Source organism: Lepisma saccharinum, chromosome 20 (genome assembly GCF_977018435.1).
Source record: "Lepisma saccharinum chromosome 20, izLepSacc3.1, whole genome shotgun sequence".
Taxonomy (NCBI): domain Eukaryota; kingdom Metazoa; phylum Arthropoda; class Insecta; order Zygentoma; family Lepismatidae; genus Lepisma; species Lepisma saccharinum.
In genome coordinates, this window is record NC_139248.1 from 17,662,378 (window position 1) to 17,687,807 (window position 25,430).

At 40.2% G+C, this 25,430-nt stretch overlaps 1 protein-coding gene across 2 annotated transcripts in view; it reads right to left on the minus strand.

Annotated features, from left to right (window-relative positions):
• Positions 1–25,430, minus strand: part of LOC146003748 (pyrokinin-1 receptor-like) — a 172,439-nt gene that overhangs the window by 18,416 nt on the left and 128,593 nt on the right. For both annotated transcript variants that reach the window (XM_083142151.1, XM_083142150.1), the window contains exon 2: positions 6,428–6,642. In XM_083142151.1, coding sequence (XP_082998277.1) covers positions 6,428–6,642 — 215 coding nt within the window. The remainder of the gene's footprint in view (positions 1–6,427; positions 6,643–25,430) is intronic.

Sequence of the window (25,430 nt, forward strand, 5' to 3'; positions counted from 1 at the left end):
AGGAGAACACGCAACTTTCTTTGTAGCGCATCGGTCAGAAAGTTTCAGGAATATGGATTTTCAAAATACATTTTTTCACATGTAATTTGTCCCCTTTTAAAAGTAGCGCGTTTTCAATTATGTTACTAATCATTAAAAGGATGCCTCAATACCATCTTGGAGGATGACAATTAATAATTTTCCCCTCCTAAAAGTAATAATATACTTTCGCTCTCTGAATCTCCCATATAAATGCTAGGGGCCGTCTGCTTGAGCCGAGCTCACTCTCTGCTGACGTCACGCGTTCGTGCAAGATCGGCAATCTTCGGATGGCTTTACCTAATCTCTATCTACCTTGAGGCGAAGACGCTACCACTGCGCGATCGGAGTGACAACCTCAAGTTGCGTGTTTCATCAAAGTTTTCACTGGACGATTACTTCGGCAAATTTCATTACATCGAGCCGGACTTACTTTTATTAAAACGCATTTTGTTGTACATACAGTGCGTTGTTATAAAAAGGCTTTATAATATTTATTTAGCGCAGCTTAATCGTCGTCTTTAAATAGTATGTCAAACAGGAAGAAAACATTTCAAATTACTTAATGAATTTCATAAAAAGTGAGTTGGTGGTGCTTACTTTTGTCCACTTAACATCTAACACTTGCTTTTGTCGCCATCTATGATGCCACTGGACATCACAAATGGGGGCGTTGCAATCGGGGTAGCGCGATAGACCTTATTTCTGATTACATAAACGTGGCTATTTGTGTGTTTGAGTCCATTTTAAGTCCACTTTATGCACAGAAAGGGTAATCGGGAGTGGACCTACAGTTTTTAGTGGGATCCGAACCACTATGTTCCTCCGTTGGGTGCGTGGCTGTTTGTTATAAAAAGAGTTGGATTTAGTGTAGACAAGAATTGATAGAAGCTGGTACTACTGCATTACATAATAAGCGCATTGCAAAATGATGTAGCAATTTAAGTTAAGATAGTAATGTCATTTTGTACGTATTATACAAGCACATACCTACAATAGACGTGTTCTTTAACAGTAACACTAATGTATTTTTGAAATAAGGCTATCTTTTGTCGTTAAAACCGTAATCTGTGTATAACATAGTCATGTTTTTATTAGAGGAAGGTAGGAAGTAGAAGAACCAGGGTAGAAATATAGGAGGGAGGGGTAAGGGTTGAAAGTATAGGGGGCGCCAAAAATCTTGAGCCGCCCCTGATCAGAGGGATGCAAAGGTTTAAAATTAGAATGCCTTTATCGTTGAGTTCATGCCTTTCGAGAGAGCAGCCATGTTTTCAATATGGCCGACCCAGGATCGTCTTCTCTCCCTCTGTTACCACTTCACCTTATCATTTCTTGTCCATTGCTCCAATTTCGCACCCCTGTTTGTCAGGGTGCGTAGGGGCAGGTAGGACGCTAACTATGAAGGGTGTGATGCGTCCTTCATTGGGAAAAAAAAAAATCTCTAAATTATTTCTTACTCGGAGTGAGGGAGTACCTATGCTTCAATTATTGATTTCGATCCCGTATCAGCCGGCCCCGTGGCGGAGTGGTTAGCACATCGTTCTACGACGCCAGGGGTCCCGAGTTCGAATCCCGGCCTGGACATGGGTGTTTGTGAGTGTCCATTCATCAATTTCACCATATCATCACTCACCCCCATCTTTGCAAATTATCCAAAAGTTGCACAAGAGGCGAAGTAAAATGAAACAAATCATATCAAATAAAATCGAACTCGTATAACTACACGGTGTATCTTGTTGATCTGCACATATTAAAACTATAATGTTTATTCTAGGGCTGTGTCGATGCCGATGCTCAAGGGGTTCGAGGTTCGATATCAGGTGGTTCGGATCCCCCTTTAAACTACATAGGACCAGTCCGAATTAGCCTATCTGTGCATTGAGTGGACTTAAAACAATAAGTCAACTCGGTAACGATGCTGATATATTGGTGTCCACCGATACCAGTGACATCGGTATCAGAGAGTATCTGCCGCTACCGGTAAACAAAATCCAGCCGATACTCTTTCGGCAATTTCGTCTTTCACAGGGCCCGCAAAATTGGTGCACGCCACTTGTAACGACCGCCATGTTAGGCAGATTTAAGTTGTATATTGTCATTTATCTTATTCGTATACTTTCAAGTTAAGAACTTGGATTAAATTATTTATACTTAATTGTTTTTATAATTCATGTATATATTTACGTTTTATCTTATGTTATAATATTATTCGCGTATTTTTGCAACATTTATTCAGAATTTATAGGCTAATAATTATCCCAAATAATATATGCAACGTTTTCATTGTTTAAGCACAAGTTAAATACATCTCTTCTTAATATCGATTTTTGTTCAACAATGTACAAGATTGAAGTAATTTATCTTCGTTATAAACTATATCTTTATTTAATCATTTTTATGTACAAGGGCAAATATGATTTATTTGATAAAATCAGTTTAGTTATTTCTATATAGTTTAACATTGTAATATTATAGCAAAGTATTTCTCCCTCGTTTTCAATAAAATATCGTTTTTCTATTGGCTGTTTATGTTAGGAGTGGGGGAACCACGCTTCGTGTTCTTGGCGATGTAAAAACTTCCACGTTGGCATTTTTAATTGTTTCCAACCACAATTAACATTGATGTGTTGTATAAATTACCAGTTTTTCTTGTGTTATTTTATGTTATGAGTTTGTATTGTAAGTTAGAACAATCTGTTATGCTGCGCCTCGCGCTTGAGGTAGGCAGTTGAGGTCTTGCTATTAACTGTGAAGGCGGTGCGCGGACTCTCGTGTTAAATAAATTGCTTGTCACTGCCTGCGAGCGTGCATGACCCAACAAATTATAACTTTTAACTTGTACGAATCAGTATGTACGCGCGCGATTCGTGATTAAAGATTTTGGACATTTTAATTATAAAGTATTTGAATTTTATTTACTGTCACGTGTCGTAATTCGGTGGTTTCCTTCCTGGAGGAATGTGGATCGTCTTAATCCCGAACCCTGGATGAGAGCTGGTGCTCCCAACTGACCAGCCGGGGCAAGGAGCGGTGTGTTGCCAATTCGGATCTCCATACCCTAGAGTTACGAGTGGTGGCACGTTGCATTGCACACTTTAACTAATTATCCTGAAAATTATGCCAAATTGTCTGTCCACGTTAATTTTTTTGCCCCAGGATTGTGTGAAAAAACTGTATTTTGTGATTACATAACAGATAGTTTTATATTATTTTGTAATTCTTAAATATTTTGAATCAAACTGATAAATTCACTTATAATTGAAAATGGTTACTTATACGCTAATATTAATAAATATTTTGAACACATGTTAATTGTTACAGTTTCCAAGCACCGGTATCGGTGAGAATCGGTTAAGAGTATCGGTATTGGTTCAAAGCGATATCGGCTCAGTCCTATTTGATAATAATAAATTCTGATGGTGTATAAGCAATCAATAATAGTAATAAAACAGCAACACAATATAAGAAATTTTGTTACTTTTTTTACACACGCAAGTAACTAATGTAATGTAATATATGTAATATGGAAACCACATAACGTAGGATAATTTTAGAAAATTAACACACAACTTTGGATAATTTAAAAAAATTAACACACAACTTTGGACAATTTTAGAAAATTAACACACAACTTTTATTAGAAAGTTAAGACACAACTTTGGATAATTTTAGAAAATTAAAATATGATGTAGAATGCAGATGAAATGGAATGTAGATTAAAGCGAATTTGACATTAATAAAACCAAATTTACAAATAAAACACAATACACTGTGTTCAATTATAATTTGGGTGGACTACCTGTAGGTAAAAATGCTGTAAGGAACAACAAACTGTGACAAATAGATTGATACCAAACTATTCATCATGTTAAAGTAATAGTGATAAAATCTAATTTAAATATGGGCACCCTAATTAAAGGATGGAGAAAGATGAATACTGCGAATACTTTTATTTGCTTGATAATGATAAGGCCAGTGTTAGAATACGCATGCCCAGTCTATTACACCGCTCGACATGAGTTTGGATGTCTCGGAGCCGATTGTCGTCTCTTAATAATTTCAGTATGCTGCTGATTCCAAAAATGAAATCCACTTATACACATCACGTCTAGTTTCTTCAGAAAACAATAACATATTCATTGCCTTAATTTCACAATAAAATGTGTAGTTCTATTATTTTCTCAAAAGATGGCTCTATAAACGTGGTGGAAAATTATTCATTTTCTACAATAAAAAGTCCTCCAATTTTGAGCTATAAATGACATAAAATTATAAACATTTAATATAATTTCCACATTCACGTCATATCTTGACAAAAACACTGCATGAACATTGATTACATAAGCTTTATTTTCTCGCATAAAGTTAGTTATCATTTCTGTACAAAGGTCTATCGAATTAACAGGTTGCTCAAAGAATATTATCTGCATACGGTATAATATTGGAATCTTTATTTTACGAATACAGTAATGAATGTCGAAACCTACAGTTAAACAACATCGAAACAAGTTGTCATCGAATAAGCTATTAATTTATTTTAAATATCTTGGATAATAAGAGTAATGGACAAAATTTTGAAGAAATATTCTTCCAGATTTCTATTTACACTTGAACTTTCTTACTATTGAAGCAATCAGAAATGATCTTTTAGTTTGTCTTCCTTGCTTTTTAATTATTTTACCTTTGTTTTATACATATGTAAAAAATACCTTCTGCTTGACACACAGCAAAAATGCAGGCTCGACCAGGACTCGAATCCGGATAGAGGTAGGTTGGGAAACGACATGGTATGCAGGAAACACAGGTTCGAGTCCTGATTGGTCCTGCATTTTTGCTGAAATTTCTATGTAACATGTGATTTATTTCTATTCTTACTGGGTGTGGTGTTTGTATAGGTTATTTTTATTAAGTATAGCTAAATTTATCTAACTTTGTCTGCAATTTCTTTGCCAGCAGTCAAGTAAATTATATAACTATATATTTAACTACAAGTAAGTGAAATTGACATAGGTGTGAAAAGATGACACACTGTGAACAAACCATAAAAATATAGTTATAATAAATAAACAAAATACATTAATGACTTTAGAAAAAGACAAGAAAATTGACCGTTACTGATTGAAAGAGAATTGTTGGTTATTACTATATTTTTTTAAAAAAGAAGTCATGTCTACAGCTACCTAAATTGAAGAAGCAGATCATATTATAGCAATATGTACGTGGTGATTCAAAAACATGTTAACACTATATGGGAAATAGAAGATTTGCTTAAACGAGGAAACTTTGCTGCAATGACAAAAATTCATTCGTGTTTGGTGTTTTATACAGTATGTTTAGTGTGTGACTGTCTATTTGCTCAATATAATTCAATCAAAGAAGTAAACGTAGACGGTGAGTAGTATATTTTCTATTTCCCATATAGTGTTAACATTTTTATAATCATCCTGTATTTGGATTCATTATTCTCGCTATTATTGCTCTTAAGATAAAATTGGGGTGTGAAAAGGGGTTTTAAACTGAATACAAGGGGTGCTCTAGTAACCCGTCGGACCCCTCTGGCGACTTCTATGCCCAGGGGGCAGAGACTCCCCATTTCCAACTAGACTCTATTATGCCTGCCAACAATGGTAAATTTTCAAACCTGACAGGCATGAGAATTAATCATATAGCCAAGCGAGTATCATAGTATTTTTAAAAATAAATTAATTGATTGATTTGGTTTATTTTACTTCGCCTTTCTGCCACTTCTAGCTAATCGCGAAAATGAGGATGAGTGATGATGTAATGAAATTGATGAAGGAACACTTAGAACGAACACTCATACTCAGGCCGGAATTCGAACCCAGGACCACATGCGACGTAGCACACTGTGTGATAACCACTCCGCTACCGATGCCGGCTTTCAAATGTGAATATATTTGATGCAAGTGTTATTTCGTGCGTTGAGATATTGCCAATAAAATCGAAAGCAAAACCGATGATTTTTTTTAAGCACACTGCCAACAAATGAACGGTAAAGTTCCCCGTGCATATAGCACCTTGCCACGGAGGCACATTTAAGGGATGTGAGGTTAGGAGTCCACACATTTTTGATCTCCCCCCCCCTTCAGGGTTGCCCCAGGTACCGATTGATTTGATCCTGAGTGAGCCCCAGAGCCGCTTAAAACTTTCTACACCTTTAGCATAAAATATTGTGCTAGTGAACTGTGCTCTTTGGCGTATTTTGATGGAGAATTTCGCGGGAGATTTGTAAACATATTTAAAATGTACAGCGTTCACCATTAGTTCACGAAAAATATGGCATGGATGCAAACACGTCCATACTCTTGTGAATTGTGGAAGCATAACCACCAGGATACTAAAACACACATTTGAACATCCTATTGCGTCGGTTGAAATAGAAACGTACCTTAAAAGCTTCTCTGAACTTGTTGGACATGATGTGGTAGAGAACTGGGTTGACCGTAGTAGAAAGGTAGTAAAAAATGCCAGAGATGTAGGTCAGAGTGTTGTACATCGTGAGCATGAAGTTAGATGGAGCCCCGTCTCCTTTCCCGTAAATGGCCAGAAGGCGTTGGGCGTGAAAAGGGGCCCAGCAGATGAAGAACGCCACTACCACTGCAACTGGAAGGAAAATAAACATCGATTTAGTGTAATGAAGCAGCGCAACTACATAACATACAACACTTACACACAATTAAGGGTACAAAGTTCTTCATATGCCGAATTTTTGACGTTTTAAACTGTACCGTTTGCGCGAGAGAGGCAACCCAAGGTCTAGCGTCAACCCATCCACCCTCAACCTGTTGAGCGAGTAGAGGCAACTCAAGGTCAAGCGTCAACCCATCCACCCTCAACCTGTTGGGCGAGTAGAGGCAACTCAAGGTCAAGTGTCAACCCATCCACCCTCAACCTGTTGGGCGAGTAGAGGCAACTCAAGGTCAAGCGTCAACCCATCCACCCTCAACCTGTTGAGCGAGTAGAGGCAACTCAAGGTCAAGCGTCAACCCATCCACCCTCAACCTGTTGGGCGAGTAGAGGCGACTCAAGGTCAAGCGTCAACCCATCCACCCTCAACCTGTTGAGCGAGTAGAGGCAACTCAAGGTCAAGCGTCAACCCATCCATCCTCAACCTGTTGGGCGAGTAGAGGCAACTCAAGGTCAAGCGTCAACCCATCCACCCTCAACCTGTTGAGCGAGTAGAGGCAACTCAAGGTCAAGCGTCAACCCATCCACCCTCAACCTGTTGAGCGAGTAGAGGCGACTCAAGGTCAAGCGTCAACCCATCCACCCTCAACCTGTTGGGCGAGTAGAGGCAACTCAAGGTCAAGCGTCAACCCATCCACCCTCAACCTGTTGGGCGAGTAGAGGCAACTCAAGGTCAAGCGTCAACCCATCCACCCTCAACCTGTTGAGCGAGTAGAGGCAACTCAAGGTCAAGCGTCAACCCATCCACCCTCAACCTGTTGAGCGAGTAGAGGCGACTCAAGGTCAAAGGTCAACCCATCCACCCTCAACCTGTTGGGCGAGTAGAGGCGACTCAAGGTCAAGCGTCAACCCATCCACCCTCAACCTGTTGAGCGAGTAGAGGCAACTCAAGGTCAAGCGTCAACCCATCCACCCTCAACCTGTTGGGCGAGTAGAGGCAACTCAAGGTCAAGCGTCAACCCATCCACCCTCAACCTGTTGAGCGAGTAGAGGCAACTCAAGGTCAAGCGTCAACCCATCCACCCTCAACCTGTTGAGCGAGTAGAGGCAACTCAAGGTCAAGCGTCAACCCATCCACCCTCAACCTGTTGGGCGAGTAGAGGCAACTCAAGGTCAAGCGTCAACCCATCCACCCTCAACCTGTTGAGCGAGTAGAGGCAACTCAAGGTCAAGCTTCAACCCATCCACCCTCAACCTGTTGGGCGAGTAGAGGCAACTCAAGGTCAAGCGTCAACCCATCCACCCTCAACCTGTTGAGCGAGTAGAGGCAACTCAAGGTCAAGCGTCAACCCATCCACCCTCAACCTGTTGAGCGAGTGGAGGCGACTCAAGGTCAAGCGTCAACCCATCCACCCTCAACCTGTTGGGCGAGTAGAGGCGACTCAAGGTCAAGCGTCAACCCATCCACCCTCAACCTGTTGAGCGAGTAGAGGCGACTCAAGGTCAAGCGTCAACCCATCCACCTTCAACCTGTTGGGCGAGTAGAGGCGACTCAAGGTCAAGCGTCAACCCATCCAACCTCAACCTGTTGGGCGAGTAGACGCGACTCAAGGTCAAGCGTCAACCCATCCGCCCTGAACCTGTTGAGCGAGTAGAGGCGACTCAAGGTCAAGCGTCAACCCAACCGCCCTGAACCTGTTGAGCGAGTAGAGGCGACTCAAGGTCAAGCGTCAACCCATCCACCCTCAACCTGTTGAGCGAGTGGAGGCGACTCAAGGTCAAGCGTCAACCCATCCACCCTCAACCTGTTGAGCGAGTAGAGGCGACTCAAGGTCAAGCGTCAACCCATCCACCCTCAACCTTAGCACGAGTAGAGGCGACTCAAGGTCAAGCGTCAACCCAACCGCCCTGAACCTGTTGAGCGAGTAGAGGCGACTCAAGGTCAAGCGTCAACCCATCCGCCCTGAACCTGTTGAGCGAGTGGAGGCGACTCAAGGTCAAGCGTCAACCCATCCACCCTGAACCTGTTGAGCGAGTAGAGGCGACTCAAGGTCAAGTCAACCCATCCACCCTCAACCTTAGCACGTGTAGAGGCGTCTCAAGGTCAAGCGACTACTCATCCACCCTGAACCTGTAGCACGAGTAGAGGCGACTCAAGGTCAAGCGTCAACCCATCTACCCTGAACCTATTGGGTGAATAGACGCGGCTCAAGGCCAAGCGTCAAATGTCTTTCTTTAGCAACATTTTTGAAGGTGGAAGGCAGTGGCGGCCTTGGATGCCAACAATGATGGAGGAGGGGGAGCAATGGCAGTTTGCTTTGTCTTGGTAGAAAAGGCTTAGTATTAGGAGGCTACAGTGTGGAGCAGAAAGTAGTAGGAGAGGGGGCACAAGTGTCCCCTTGCTCCGCTAATCGCCCCCACTGCGTGAATATTAAAACATGTCAATTTTATATTTTTTTTCTGATTTTTGTACGCAAAATAAATATAGGCAACACTTCATCGACGCTTTGCATCACTGGTAGGAATAATCCTAGTCCTTTTGGTTTTGACATTTCTATTTTGGACTATGAACCTTAGCATATACAACCTTAAAATACAAAATAACAGATACAGAAATAATTAAATGTAATGAAGTTTGCTAAGTGTTGAAAATTATTCAGGGAATTTAATTGTCCTTAACAGAGGAAACATATTCATTACAAGGCGGAAACTTGTAAATATGGCAAATCTTTACTAACAATTCTTCTTGAGTCAGCTTAATATAATAAATGCACATAAACACATTTATCGAAAGCTACATTTTCTACTCCATATTTTAGGAAACAATTTATGTTCCTTTATGAACATTCCGTTAAATTTTGTTTTAAGATTCTTTAAACTATTTGTTGACCGTATAATTAGTTCTTTCTTCGACTTCCATCTATGGCTGTTAAATAGAAGCTTGAAATCTTTATATATTCACAAAATTAAACCTAGTAGTAACAGAAATATTTGGAAGCTTTCTACTGTCATATATGATTTTTCAACAATCTAATCAAATTACCTCCTGCTACATTCTTGTCTTATGAATCTGTGGAGCATAAAAGTAGAGAAGAACAGTGCGCGCTGATGCAAATGGCTGGTAGCTCCAACTGCATTTTCCCCTCCATTCACTGACTTTCCCTCTGACGTGCCTATTGGCCGAGCCCACTCGAGTCCTACTTGGGCAGAGGTGTTCTTTTTTGTGAATACATGAGGAATCCCTGCCTTCGATATTTTCATGCCAACCGCCAGAGTAACATGTATTAAGACTATGCGTCCTTTTTTTTCTTTTAAGATTTATAATTAATAATTGTATCATGCACTGTCGGATGTTAACGTAAAACTTACAATTTTGCACCGTCTGTTGTGAATTCACAAAAATGGGAAGCATATGTTTTTGAAAATCAAATTTCAATATTTTATCGGCTTCCCCGATATGTCGTAACCTTGTAATCAAGAGGTCTAGGGTTCGAACCCAGTAGAACCACATGGAGGTTCGGAGTCCACTTTAAACTGTAGATCCCGTCCCCATTAGCCTTTCTGAGCATAAAGTAGACTTACAAACTTATCTTATTTGAATTTTCTTATTTGGTGCCTCTTTTCTGTCACTTTTCGTTAATCGCGACGATGAAGATTGGTGATAATTGTTTTGGTTTATTTTACTTAGCTTTTCTGCCACTTTTGGCACATCGCGAAGAAGGGAATGAGCGATGACACGATGAAATTGGCGAAGCGACACTCACAATGAACAGCCACTCTCAGGCAGGGATTCGAACCAAGGAACCCTGTCGTCGTAGCACGCTGTGCTAACAACCACTCCGCCACGAAGGTCAACAACTTTGAATATCTTATCACGTATGGATAAATAATAATTACAAATTAAGGTTGAGTGCACCATATATACGAGGATTGGGGCATAAGTCATGGCAACTTTTCTTTTTGCGAGAATGGGGGACCATCACGAAAATCCGAAATATGCATATGAAATGGGCAGTGTTGGTATTGTGGAATATGTGAACAATGAGATCATATGTATCATGTATAGGATAGGTAAGGGATCCAACAACATGTGTATTTTCAATTGTGAAGGATAATAAACCTTTTCGAGCAAGGCCTCATCTCCAGGAAGCTATCAACTCGCGGCAAGCCACGGCACCTAGCGACCTGTTGAGTGAGATGAGTCAAGGTAAAATGGATAATAAACCTTTTCCTGCTCCCACAAAAATAGGCAATAATTAGGCTGGAGAGTTCAAATGAACTAACCGATCACTGATCCTTCATTTTCTATTTTCAATTGTGAAAGCATAGGAATGGCTATTACAGGAACAAAGGAGGCGTATACTACGGTAAGACACTATTCCCCACAGTTTCCACCAGCTCCCTGTGGCATTCTCTGGCATTTCTTTCCACAATAACGGCTATTTTAATAAACAAACGATGTTCACGGCGTGGCAAGATGGTAGACTCAACAATGAATTACCACTGCTCTCTGTACAATAACCGTTCATCACACTGCCATCTAGTGACGTGTCCACATACTACGAGTGTCATGTTCACAAGCGGCTAGTGACTGCCTTAGCGACTTGTGAGATATGTGCTAACAGCATCAAACCTGACGTGCCTAACCTATCAACGTAGGCATATAATAGCAAAAATAAGCATGTAAATAGGTTAGGCACGTTAAATTTTGTTTACTTAAGCTATTCTAAGCATACTTGGATAAGTTAGGCAGGTCAGGTTTGATGCTGTTAGTATGTATTTTTATGTTGCTAAGGCCGCCCTAGCCACTCAGTCATACGATCATATTGTAGTTAACGGCGTTTAACGGTTTAACTTGGAGATAAAAATATAACTTATGGCCTGGCCCTCGTATATTACATTTACATTAATGCATTTTCTATTATTGTACAATCTTGTATTGTCTATATTGCATTATCATGATCATTCTGTTTTTCTCTTTCTTTCTTAGGATCTCCCCGACGGCGCAGTGGTAGCATCGTCGCCTTGTAATCAAGGGGTCCCGTGTTCAATACCCGGTGGAAACACAGAGTGGTTCGGATTTCACTTTAAACTGTAGGTAAAGTTCCGATTAGCCTTACTGTGCATAAAGTCAATTAATCAATCAATCAACCAATCTACCAACCAACCAACCAATCTAGCAACCAACCAACCAATCTATCAACCAATCAATCAATCAACCAATCAACCAACCAACAAATCAACCAACCAACCAACAAATCAACCAACCAACCAACCAAACAACCAAGCAATCAACCAACCAACCAACCAATCAATCTTTCTTTTTTACTCATTGTATCTGTGACAAGGGTTGGTTGAAAGAACAGTCCATGAGGACGAAACACGCTTCTTAATAAAAGGCCAATTGCATTCTATTAATAAGAGTGACTGCAATGACCGTTATTACCAGGGGCGTATCTAGAAAGAAAATTTGGAGGGGGTCCAGCCAGGGGTGTCAATCCTCCAAGGCCAATGGCGCATGCACCTCCCCCCTTCTATAATAGTACGAGGAGAGTTGTTTTGTTTTTTTGGTGGTTTGTTATTCTTGGAATCGCAATTTCAGAATAGAATGTCCGTTGACACGTTTCAGAAGCACTTTGAAATATTTTGCTGAACTCTTCATCTGAAATCTCCCGAAGTCTCTGAAGCAGTTCTGTGACGTCTCTTGGCCTTGGATAAGAAAGAGCAGAGGCTAAATTGTGATGAAGGCTCTAAATACTTTGACAACTGTACAGTAAAACTGAAAACCTTTTCACAGACAAAGAGTAAGATTAAGAGAGTCCCCTTTTCAACTGCGACTAGGAGACCACTTGCTTGGAATGGTTCACTCGGACAGCTCAAGTTATTTGATAATGTTGAAGAAATTTAACAAAAAAATTAAGTGAATCATCTTTTTCTATAAATTGAGTTTCACACACTGACTATAATTTGTTTTTACTATCTGGTACATAATGTAAGATATTTGTTTTTAGTATTTCACCTCTGCATGTATTATTTCTAAAGTAACGCGAACTTCACTTACTGTACCAAAACACCTCACTGAAGTCAGGTTTTCAGCTCAGTGTGAAACTTAAAAATACTTTTAGAGGACGTTATTTTCAGAATCCACAAACCGTGCTCGCAGAGGGAAATTTCTATACCTGCCACATCAAGTGTCACATCGGAAAGTATGCTGAATCTATCATTGTATTTTCAAAAAGAAGAAAGGAATTTGGAGGGGATCCGGACTCCCTGGACCCCTCCATGGATACGCCCTTGGTTATTACTTTAAAAAACGGTCACGGTCATTGTTGTACGGTAGTTGGATGATATTGACGGTATTGGACCGTTTTTACAGTTCAAAACTTCGACCTGCTTTCCTGAAGTAAGGCCGCGAATTTCAATTTAGATATTACCCTTGAGGAAATGAAGATGTTCAACAGACCGTAGAGGCTCAATTTGACTTTGCGACTAATGACCGACTTCCAGAGCTAACCGTACAACATTCTGTAAATTGGGTTTCGCTTGCGATCGGCTGTTGTCATTTGCGAACGCGTCTCCCCCGTACTCTTTGGACAGCTCCCAGGAGAGAGAATGCTAATAGCTTCTTGGCCGGGATTCAAACATCCTCCCTCGTATTTCATTCTCTCGTTGCCAGGTACGCACTCACGCGGACCACCTTGAAAGACCGGAGAACTCGCGACACGGGAGAGTAAGCACGAATCCGCCATTCTAGAGCGAAGGTCCTTTCGGTCTGCACACAGGTAGAGTGAGATTACTTTCGTATCATCTCTGGCTGTTTTGCATTGGCAGCTTTGGAGCGAGTCGTAAGTCCCGGAGCAGCCAATCAACAAACGAGCCGCTGGCGTCATCTCTACCCAGCACCTATCGCTATCCCTGTTGCTCGCGCTCTGGACTGTTGGTAGGCTCACTAACTGGACTCGCGCGGACAGTTGGAGTTGTTGTGAAAATAATCTGACTCTACGTCGTTAAGGAGGGGTCGGGGAACTACTGCCCCCACCTGAAACTTCCCCATGGCGCTAGCAAAATTTCATGTAGTTTATTTATTTATTTATTGAAATTTCCAGTACAGCGGAAGCCATTTTAAACCAGAGAGAAGAAACAGTAAAAGAACAGACTAAGATTGAAAACACAAAAAAAGATAACATAAAATAAACAAAAACAAGCCAAAACAGTACCAAGGTAAACGGATCAGTTTCACAAAAGCATTACTTACGTACAATTTTTTCTATGTTGGTGATAAAAGATGAATATGAAGTGAATATATCTGTTTGGTTTGAGATGATATTGAACCGATTCGGTAGCCTATGGAAGGTGTTCTAGTTTATAAGTCCACTTTATGCACAAAATGGGCTAATCGGATTTGAACCTACAGTTTAAAGTGGGATCCGAGCTACTACGTGGCTCTACTGGGTATCCAATACAGAGTCCCTTTATTAAAATGCCATAACGTTACCACTACGCCACCGGTGAGGCCCTATGGTTTAGTCGCCACGCGGGAGATCCGAGTTGATTCCCTGGGTGCGTCATCTAAGGTCGGAATTTTTCTGGCCTTGTCCTCGCATAAAGCGTTCTGGGACTCACCCAGCCTCAAATCAATGGGTACTTCGGGGGCAACCCTGGGAGGGGGGGAAAGCAAGCGGAGCGTCGTGCTTAGGTATCACATTACCTCAAAAATGTCCGAGATCGAGAATGTGTGCGCCCCCCCCCCCCCCCACATTCCCTAAATGTGCCTTGAAGGCACAGGAACTTTACCTTTTCTTTTAATAATAATAATAAATTCTCTGTATGAACACATCGAACCAGCAAAATATGTTATCCCGCCAAAAAACAACTATTATTTCGTTCAATGTTGTAACAAAATACCAAATTCGGTGTTCAATAACGCCTAATCAGCATTTACACGAAACGGAGTGTTCTGTTACACCAAGTATCTGCTACTTGACAACACACTCCTTTCCAGTTTATGTACTTTAAAGGGCCATAAATATGGTGTTCCATGAAGCAAATACATTTCGCTTAATACAGAAGAAAAAACTTCGCTAAGGAACTCCTAGATGGCATAATACCAATTACCACAATATTTATTACATTCCTTTTGTTTTCGATCGGATTATTAATTTTGGTTATTTTACTTAAAGGGCAAAACATTTGGCTAGTATTAGATATTACTAGAATTGTTATTTTCATCCGTTGTTAAATAATTATTACTAAACTATACACGATACCACACTTGAAAAAAGTTATATTCGAAAATAAAAATACCCCAAAATGTAACTACTATATGGAAGAATTACTGATTTATGCGCCGACGATTGTCCGATTTCATATTTGATAACAAGTCTTGTAATTTTTATTAGAGATGTTGATATAACTCAAAATAATCTAGTTCATATACGAGAGCTGATTGAAAAGTTCCAAACCTGCCGAACAATTTTCTTTCATGAAAAGTGACTCAACTTGCATACACTACAAAACGTTGACTGGCGAAACGACGGTCAACTTTGGTTGCTATCCAACTATACCGTAAAAATAATTAAAATGACCGTTTTTAAAAGTTAACAGCTGTTACACAGATAACCGCAATTAATGTAATTTGAATTATTCAAAATTTTAAAATATATTTATCTTGATCGTTATGAATTATTTTCTTACATGTCTCAATGCCGTACTAATGAATGGCACATGGGTCTCCCTTATCGCACAACGCGAGAGCAACCTTTGAGTTATGACGTCACCGCGGAAAGGCTTTCATTGTTACGCTAAATGCCTAAGTCGTTAAGTTAGGCTTGGTACGTTTATTTTTCTTAGCATAAATAATACTTTTGCTAACAGACCTAACCTAACAACGGTAGGCATTCAACGTCTGACGTCACAACACGAAGTTGGTATCGCGTTGTGCGATGAGTGCGTTATCGACGTCATGCTTATTGATCATTCTAGTCTCAGCAAGAGTAGTCTGCAGTACGAGAAAACAATGGTTTCTTTCCGTTTTTGCAAATTAGCAGTCAGAGTGTTAAAGTTGAACGGTAAAATAGTGAGTAAGCCGAACTTCACCCATGAATAAAGGTACTCTATTTCTAACTGGAACAAAATAGGCTATCTCTAATTATTCAGAGCAACCTCCTTTAATTCAAATTTTTGATTCGTGGATTGATTCAGGTTATTTTACGCCGCCTTTCTTCAGATTATGACTGATCGCGACGATGATGACGATTGACGATATGAAGAAATTGATGAAGGGACTCTCACAAAGAACACTCACGGTCAGGCTGGGATTCGAATCCGGGACCCCTGTGCCAACCACTCCGCCACGAAGGTCGGCAAATTCAAATTCATGAAACATTTCCTGAACTTAAAATCTGGTTTTAGTCACAATATTTCCAGAAGTTTCTTTCTCCATTTTTACAGTTAAATATAGTGTGAAATGTCAGAATCTGGATCGAAACATATTCCTGCAATGGAAACGAGAGAAAAGCATATTTCTTGGAGAAAATTGGGCGCCAGAGCTGCAGAAAAACCAATACACAGAGCTGGAACCCTTAGCAAACGTTTCTTTCAACGCGAGACATGATTGGTCCCCATTTCCACGGATGTATCTCATTTCCCGGCATTCCTATAATTTCCGTCAAACCAGCTCGTGCCCTTGAGAGAAGAAGTGGAGAGATTTCCTACGCGACTCTTTTTTGGCCAAGTTCGTCTTGCAGAGGGGGCGAAACATTCCAAAACGCCTAAAAAACCTCACACTTCCCAGGAATTGCCGTTCCTCACATCAATTCTTAGCCGGTTCATTTCCTTCGTTCCTTGTGCCAAAGGAAATAGCTATCGTCAAAGCACTGGATAGGTGGCAGCACTGGTGTTGACATTTGAAAACAAGTTTATTTTTCTTCTTTTTTATAATCTGCCGCGTGAAACTAATGATTTTGTAGTGTTAGAAAAATACCGATTTTTCATGGATGACTCGTTGATTGATACATTCGTATTATTTAAAAATACAAAACATGTTAAAACGTTAAAAAGTATATATATATTGTCAAATTATTTCTATTAGGGACTGTGTATGTTGAATGAGTTGCACGTACGAAGTTACGCGAGGAGTGTTCGATTTGCTATTTCACCACTAAAGATTGAATTTGACTGGGCTAATCGGGACTGGACCTACAGTTTAAAATGGGATCCGAACCACTATGGGACTGAACCGGGTACGGAACCCGGGACCCCTTGATACAAGACGGCGACGCTACAACTGCGCCATCAGAGAGAACAGTCATGAAAACTGATTGCTAAGTGCCTTAACCGTCCCTCGTTACCTAACCACATGTTCATTTATTGCAATTACAATTACGCCTGGTTCTAATAACGCATAAATATTGTGGTTACGTTAGGAGTACCAGGTATTTGGTTCTTAGCACTCAATATTCTTGACTCCATTCGCAATGTGTAATCATTGAGGCACCCGATTTCACTTTGGGCTAAGCATGAATTCACATACATACTTTCTCTTCATATTCAACTTCGCAATTAGCCTAAGAAACATAAAATCGAAACACAAGAAGAAAAATTGAAAGATAAAATGGCCTTTTGTCTACAACGTATAATGTTGTGGATGTGACTTGTCAATCTTCATGCAGTAGGTCTTATCTTTCAAATTTCATTTGCATGGAAAACTACTTGTAAGACTTGCGTCATCTAGTGGATTGCTTCTGAATCACAACTCAAAAAAGTTACATAAAAATATCATTGTACTACTATTATAGATGCAAGTTTTGAATTATTTATCGTTAATTAACATTTAATAACTAACATTACAAAAAATATATAATTATTGAGTCACTCAAGTCAAGTTATTCGTTTCTAATCCAAAACTGCTCATGTATATTTGGTTCTAATTTCAACGCAAGCAGGCTGAATATATGTAACGAGGCCAAGGATTTGTCCCTTCTGACCAAGAGGTACTGTAAGATTATTTTCATAAAACCATTGGCTGTTCTGCGTTAGCAGCTTGGGAGCGAATCGCAATTGCCGAACCCTCCAATTAACAATAGAGCCTCTGACGTCATCTCAACTTCTTACTCACGCTCAACGCTGCTGGTAGGCTCGCTGGAGAGTGAGATTACTTTAGTAACATTTATGGCTATTGTTCATATGTAGCTTGGTAGCGAGTTGTAACTTCCGAAGCCGCCAATCATTTAGTGAGCCGATGACGTCATCTCGAGCCAGCACCTATCGCTAACCCTCTTGCTGGAGCTTTGCACTCCGGGTAGGCTCGCTAGCAGATTGAAGTAGTCTGGTGGAGATGCAATGAATGAAAATAATTGACTTTACTCTTCTAACCATCTTTTCAAACCTACTGTACGTAACAGGGTTTGTCTCCAGACACATCCATCTGTTAACAGTCACGAAAATTGATTGCTAAGCTCTAAACCTGGCCCTCCTAACCTAACCACATAGGCACTATTAGAACTAGGAGGAATTGCATATGTGGTTAAAAGGGCCAGGTTTAGAGCTCTTAGTAATCAATGTGACTTGTTAGCAGTTACATGTACGTACCACACGAGGTGACATCTAGTGATAGCGCGTTCTAGCAATATGCAGACGATATTGGATCGCCATCTAATTCAAATCGTGGTTCCTGAACGGTTACACTGGTCGACATGAGTTTGGATGTCTCGCAGATGACTGCTGCCTCTGAATAAATTCAGCATGCTGATTCCAAAAATGAAATAAATTTTTCCTCATCACGTCCAGTTTACCCCCCCCCCCCAGAAGACAGCAATATAATATAATAACTGCCTTAATTTGAGAAGAAAATGTGTAGTTCCATTACTTTCCCAATAGATGGCTCTGTTTAGATGGTGGCAAAATATTAATTTTCTACAATACAAATCCCCCGATTTTGAACTGTAAATTATATGGAATTGTAAGTATTTAATCCGTCTTCCATCTTCATATGACATATTGGCATGGAAATTGTATGACTTTGATTATGTAAGTTGTTTTTTTTCGAAATCCCGCATGATTTTTTTTCACAAATATGTTCGAAGTGCAATGTTATAATATATGGAGGTTAAATTCAAGTTTAAGTGTATAGTTAGAGATCGGTTAGTTCATCTAACTAACTATCCACCCTAATTATTGACTCATCTCACCCAACAGGTCATTAGGTGCCGGGGCTTGACCGAGTTGATAGCTTCTTGGAGATGAGGCCTGCTCCAAAAGGCTTATAATATATGGTGGGTTGATTGAACTTAGGCACAGTAAAGTCTTGACGTGATCAGCATTCAAAATACTTCCAGAATCACCTATTGGTTTAACTTTTTTATTTCAAAATGTCGACCAGTGTTATCGGAGGTTGAAAAATGTTAGCCTTCAAATGCTCAGAGAAACAATTTTTATAATAAAATACGACTGCTGGTAATATATAATCCGCTCCAAAGCTGGGAAAAAAAATAAACAGATTTATTTCCTTCTTGCGATTAAACTGCGATTTGGTAATGATCCTAAGCGCTAAAAATATCACGATTCTTGAATTCTCTCCAAATGAAGCCCTGAAGGTTACTCAAAGCAGGAGTGACTTAGACGTCGTGTCGAGGTTTACGCATGCGTGATACGCGACGTTTGGACACGCCGAATGAAACATTCAGGGGCGTGCGTGTCGGCGTTTCATCAGAGGCTTCGGGATCTTGTTTGGTCGGGCGGCTTGTCTGATGCATTGCCACCGCGGGTCGCTTTGATGTTGAGGAAACGGTTCTAATTGCCCGAGCTCTTAGACGGGTAATTATCGCGCTTTTCCACTCCGTTACTTTGGTGACGTGACTCGAGAGCCTACTTTTGATTCGGAAGAGGTCTTGGCATATGTGTAGAGCACAGACATTACGTTAGGCCACATACGCGCGCGCACACACTAACGATATGTCCCACGTTTCCTGTGGCGAAGTTTCCAGTACTTTCCAACCCAGATGATCACCGTTCTATTCGCGGTAATACTTCCGCCTTTTTCCGTCAATAGATGTATGTAGAACTATACTTCAGAATGGGTCCGAACCGAGCGTCTCGCATGCTATAATAATAACAGCTATAATTAATAGGTTAATATAATTACTAAAACATGATCATGTAAAAGGATGATGTTATTTCTCTACAGCTATGTACAGCGGCCACAAACGAAATAACCTTCGACCAAAAGTCACCGCGCACCTTCCCATCCAAATATGTTTATGGAAAAGAAGCAATTCGAATTCAGTTTCTATTTAAATAATGAACTCGAGTGTAAACTTGACAACAACGCCACCTCGGTACTTTCAATTCAACTTCAATCTTATGATTTGTAAAATAATAATAATAAAAGTGAAAATATGAGTTTTTATGACTGAAGGGCAATACATGAAATGTTACTATGCCCCTCGAGTGGTCGAAATTTAAATGCCTAGTTGTGGTGGGGGATGCTTTTTCCCAGTTTGGTGAAAAGTGGAGGGATTCTTGCATGAATCAACATGGAGAAAATGCAATACCTATGCAAATTATCGTATTGGTGGGGATCCTTTATGAGAACCTTCTTAAGGATGGGTTAGCATCACTTTGAGCACTGGTGCCCCTTTCAGAAAAGAAAAAAAAACATGCGGGCGACCTTACTTCTAAATGCATATGAACGAATGTCTCTAGCTGTTGCTGATCCTGCGATACCGACAAGTTACGTAATATCGACTCTTGAACTCACCAAAATTCAACAACATAGTTGTGGTAGCGCCATAATAGGGTTGACTTAATAAGTACCAGGGTGGATAAAGATAATGATTTTCATTAAAAAAATCATTATTGATGATTTTATTATTTAAATCGTTTTTTTGGATTATTTTTTTATAAAAACATGCTTATAATTGCTTGTATCGTTTTCGGCACCATGCATGTATTTTTATAGAAAGGCTTTATCTGGTAAATATTTGAAAAAATAATGTGTAGACTGTAAAATATTTGAACAGTTTGAGTATCGCAAATAAAAATTACATGTAAATATACATTTTTCTGTTTCTGATACTGTTACTATATGAACCTACTATGGAAATATTTTTTGAGTGTGTTAATGAAACTATATTAATTTCAGTAACCTTTCTTCCAGTGAAAGTAAAAAATTCTGAATTCACTATATAATTGTAACTGAAAATATATTTATAGACTTCGTAGCTGAATTTTGGAAATTTTTTAAAATTATAGTTTGCAATATGTCAGCTGTCATGTTTATTTACAGTTTAATGATAATGACACTATTTACGGTTTAACATGATTAGTATTTTGTATATTATTCTGCACAAAATGTTTGCTGCTTTTGCCTCTATAAGTTATTAAATTTGAAATGAAGAGAAATTTAAGTGTATTTACATTTTATATTTCTTTTCGTGTGAGCTTCACCCCATCAGAACATACAATCTGTAACAAAATAACTGCATCACTTAACACAATGGAACGCAAACTGTGTTTCAGGTGATATGTAGACAATTATACCGCTCATATTTTACTTTAGATTAATCCTTGGCCTTGTTTTATATGTCCATATATGAAAAACCAGCTGATTTAAGGGCCATAATCTTGCCTTGCTTGCGTGGTGAAGTGTCACTTAGGATTTTCCCCATGCCTGTACACTGGTCACAGTCACTGCACTTTAGTAATAGAGAATAGTCCAGACTACCTCTCAGACACACTTTGGTAATCTAGCGATAGAGTGAAATCCATTGCACAGATTTTCCACCCACTATTCACATGATTTCCACCAGTAAACACTGCTGCACGTCAGGAACAGGCTGCAGCCATTTGCACACAGACGTCAGAGACACCTGTTGGCAGAGAGTGGAATGAAAGGCAGCAGTGCAAAATAACAAAAAAGAATCAGAGATGCACCAAGGAACATTATTACAATGGCAATTTAAACATATTTCAATATGAACTGCGGTGGTGCAGTTATTTTGTTACAGACTATACATTTGTTTCCTTTCTTTTCCTATCTTACAGCCTAATAAACACCATACAATGATTACCATATTAATGTACTTTCACCAAAAAATATTTTTTTAAAATGTAATGAGTGATATATTTTTTTAAACAATCGCCTGATTTAAACCAATCCACTTTGATAAGTATAGATTTACTTGTGAACGTATCTAAAAAGTATAATAAATTTGAGAGAGGAATTCATATACTAAGACTCTCAACATTCGCTGCTTACCTTCTCCTTCTTCCTAGAATAAAGTTGAAGGCTCGGCCACCAGAGGCCAGCAGCGGTGATTTACGAACTCTAAATTGAATCTTTCTCCTTCCCAAGAACCCTATCAACATGTTTGCCCGACCACAAATTGCACCCCAAGGTCTGAAAGAGATTGTAGAAAAACGTATTCTGAACTTTGCACGATTCTATAGGTGGGGGAAAAGAGCTCGTGAACCCTTCTTAACTACCGATCCATGGAAATTAACGTCGTTGAACTCCAGATAATGTTTCCAGGTTCCTCAGACAAGCGGATGTTGCACTGGATTTATGGCTTTGGCCAAGGTTGAGATGTATAACTCGATTTAGCTGATAATTGCAGTCTGTTCCTCTCTGTTTGTTTGTTTTCTACGATGAGGACTCTGGCCAAACACCCGTCTCGAGCTAGATTGAAATTCGATTGCTTCGTGGAACTAGTGAGGTAGGTTTTCTGCGAATATAGAGGGCACTGAACGACGGTCTCCAAGTATTCAACCTGCTTCTTGAGCCTGTAATGTATCAGTATTGAGTCTACTCCTGGAGCCTGTAATGTATCAGTATTCAGTCTACTCCTGGAGCCTGTAAAGTATCAGTATTCAGTCTACTACTGGAGCCTGTAATGTATCAGTATCCAGTCTACTCCTGGAGCTTGTAATATATCAGTCTTCAGTCTACTACTGGAGCCTGTAATGTATCAGTGGTCAGTCTACTACTGGAGCCTGTAATGTATCAGTGTTCAGTCTACTATTGGAGCCTGCAATGTATCAGTATTCAGTCTACTACTGGAGCCTGTAATGTATCAGTATTCAGTCTACTACTGGAGCCTGTAATGTATCAGTATTCAGTCTACTACTGGAGCCTGTAATGTATCAGTATCCAGTCTACTACTGGAGCCTTTAATGTATCAGTGTACAGTCTACTACTGGAGCCTGTAATGTATCAGTGGTCAGTCTACTACTGGAGCCTGTAATGTATCAGTACCCAGTCTACTACTGGAGCCTGTAATGTATCAGTATTCAGTCTACTACTGGAGCCTGTAATGTATCAGTATTCAGTCTACTACTGGAGCCTGTAATGTATCAGTGGTCAGTCTACTACTGGAGCCTCTAATGTATCAGTATCCAGTCTACTACTGGAGCCTGTAATGTATCAGTGTACAGTCTACTACTGGAGCCTGTAATGTATCAGTGGTCAGTCTACTACTGGAGCCTGTAATGTATCAGTGTTCAGTCTACTATTGGAGCCTGTAATGTATCAGTGTACAGTCTACTCCTGGAGCCTGTAATGTATCAGTATTCAGTCTACTACTGGAGCCTATAATGTATCAGTGGTCAGTATACTACTGGAGCCTGTAATGTATCAGTGTATGACAATCAGTTTTTGTCACCTACTTTTTTTTATCCTAGGTTTTCGTTATTTTATATTTTTCTGTAACTTCGTATCCGCTTGAAGCTTCGGTAGAAAAACACCACGTTTCTGAACCTTTTGTGTTTTTCTGCTTTTGTCGACTTTTCCCCCTTTCGGTCGTAGGAGCTCGGGACCAACAATATGCTGTGATAAATCCTTCACTGTTTTTGAGCGACTTTTGTGCATTTGGCGACGGAAAGTCAACGTGGGAGGCCAATTACTGGAGGAACATGTTACGTACCGGATGAGGGTAGAACTATTCTTTTCACCCCATTTTAACGCAACACGTGTGCTTGAAGAAGCTGGACCAGGCAAAAAATGGACGCTTGACCACCAACGTCGTAACTCCAGGTTCCCGCGCCTAAAAGTCAGTCCGTTGTATTCGAAGTTTCAAGCTGTCTTTATATAGTGGCAGAACGAACAAACAACTACAGTCTACCGCCAGTTTTCGAACCGACAACACCTCTGCGACAGTCGGAGTAAAGATTCGGGACTTTGTCTTTTTCTACCGCGCCGTGTATTGTAACCTGCGTGAGTGAGTGACAGTGACTAGTTGTACGAATACGCCGTGTTAATTTGTGACCTGTGCACTGGATTCGAGTTATTCGTTTTTTGACGAGGAACATTAATACCACAATGGCGGGCTAATCACGAGAGAAGGAGGGCCTTGGGTCTTACTAGCCTGCATGAAGCCGACAACGCAGCAGATCATCGCTCAGCGTCGCGACGTCACACCACTAAAACGCCGCCACAAGCGCTACAAAAGCCACAAACGACACATCACCACAAACGACGCCCACAGCCCGATTAGAAGCCAGGAAATGATACCGCCGAAAGCCGAAGCCGAATCAGCATCCTAGAGTACTTCGACGCCGACGCCGACGCCCAACGAGAATTCTACGGAGAGAGAAAAAGAGAGGAAGAGAGAAATTGGAAGATGAAGCGACACCAGCCCACACTTAGATCTACCGTCTAGAAGAGAGATTGAGATAATGAAGCGACACCTACTGCGTCTTGAGACGACGCCGACGTCCCGCGTGAGATTAGCAGCGAGAATCCACGAGTACCCCCGGTAAAGGAACTTCGCCCGTTTTTCGCCGTCCCCCCAGAAAGAGAGAGAGAGACGATGCGAAGCAATTAATCGCTCCATTACGAGGCCGACAAGATGACAGAGAGGCTGTTTTCCCTCGTCTATGATCGCCGTGATGTAGAAGCATCGAAGGAAAGTGTGTCAAAGAAGATTGCGAAGTGCCGCTACAAAGAAGTAGCGTGGGGAAGTGTTAGTGTCGCAAAAAGGACCGCGGATTGACATCACCACGCCGTTTAGAGGACTACGGTAAACGTCGCTGAAACGCCTAGAACGCCGAGATGGTATAGTATACTACTGTTAATTTTCTATATGTGTGAGTGATCATCTACCCAAGCCTCCAAAGATCGGCCGTCGGACGAAAGGATGCCAGTATTTAAAAATTAAAAGTCGCAAAGGTATTGATTATAATTATTTCTCGCCAGCAGCATCTAAATTTCACGACAATTTCTAATTCGGAAGATATATTCACAGCATACTGTTGTTTTTCCACGCTCTGCGCCGAACGGTTGAGTAACGAACGGTTTATTTATGTCACCTTATATGCTTTACTCGGTAAATATTTGTTTAAAACGGCATAAATCGTGTATCTCTTGCAGAGATCACCTCTCAAGTTTGCTAAGGGAGGAAGTAGGTTAACTTCGTGCTATTTTTAATATATATTCATACATAAGTGTCTTCACTTTCCAGTCTGTAAACATGTGTGTCTTGCAGTTGATATCTAAGCCTAATGTTATTGAAGTTCCAAGGCGCATTAGTGATAATTCTACAACAATTATTTAAATGTTTTTAATAAATTGCAAAAATATAAAAGTTTACGTGTCATGCCCGTTGGCAGAATGTAATGAGCACGCGCAGATGAAAGTTTAGTATCTTTAATTCTAAGCACATTAACGTCTTCGGGCGCAGTTTAATATTCCTATGAAAAACTAAATATTGCATGGTGTCTAAAAAGGGCCAATGTACTTATCTTAATGTAATTATTCCCCTGCGGTATGA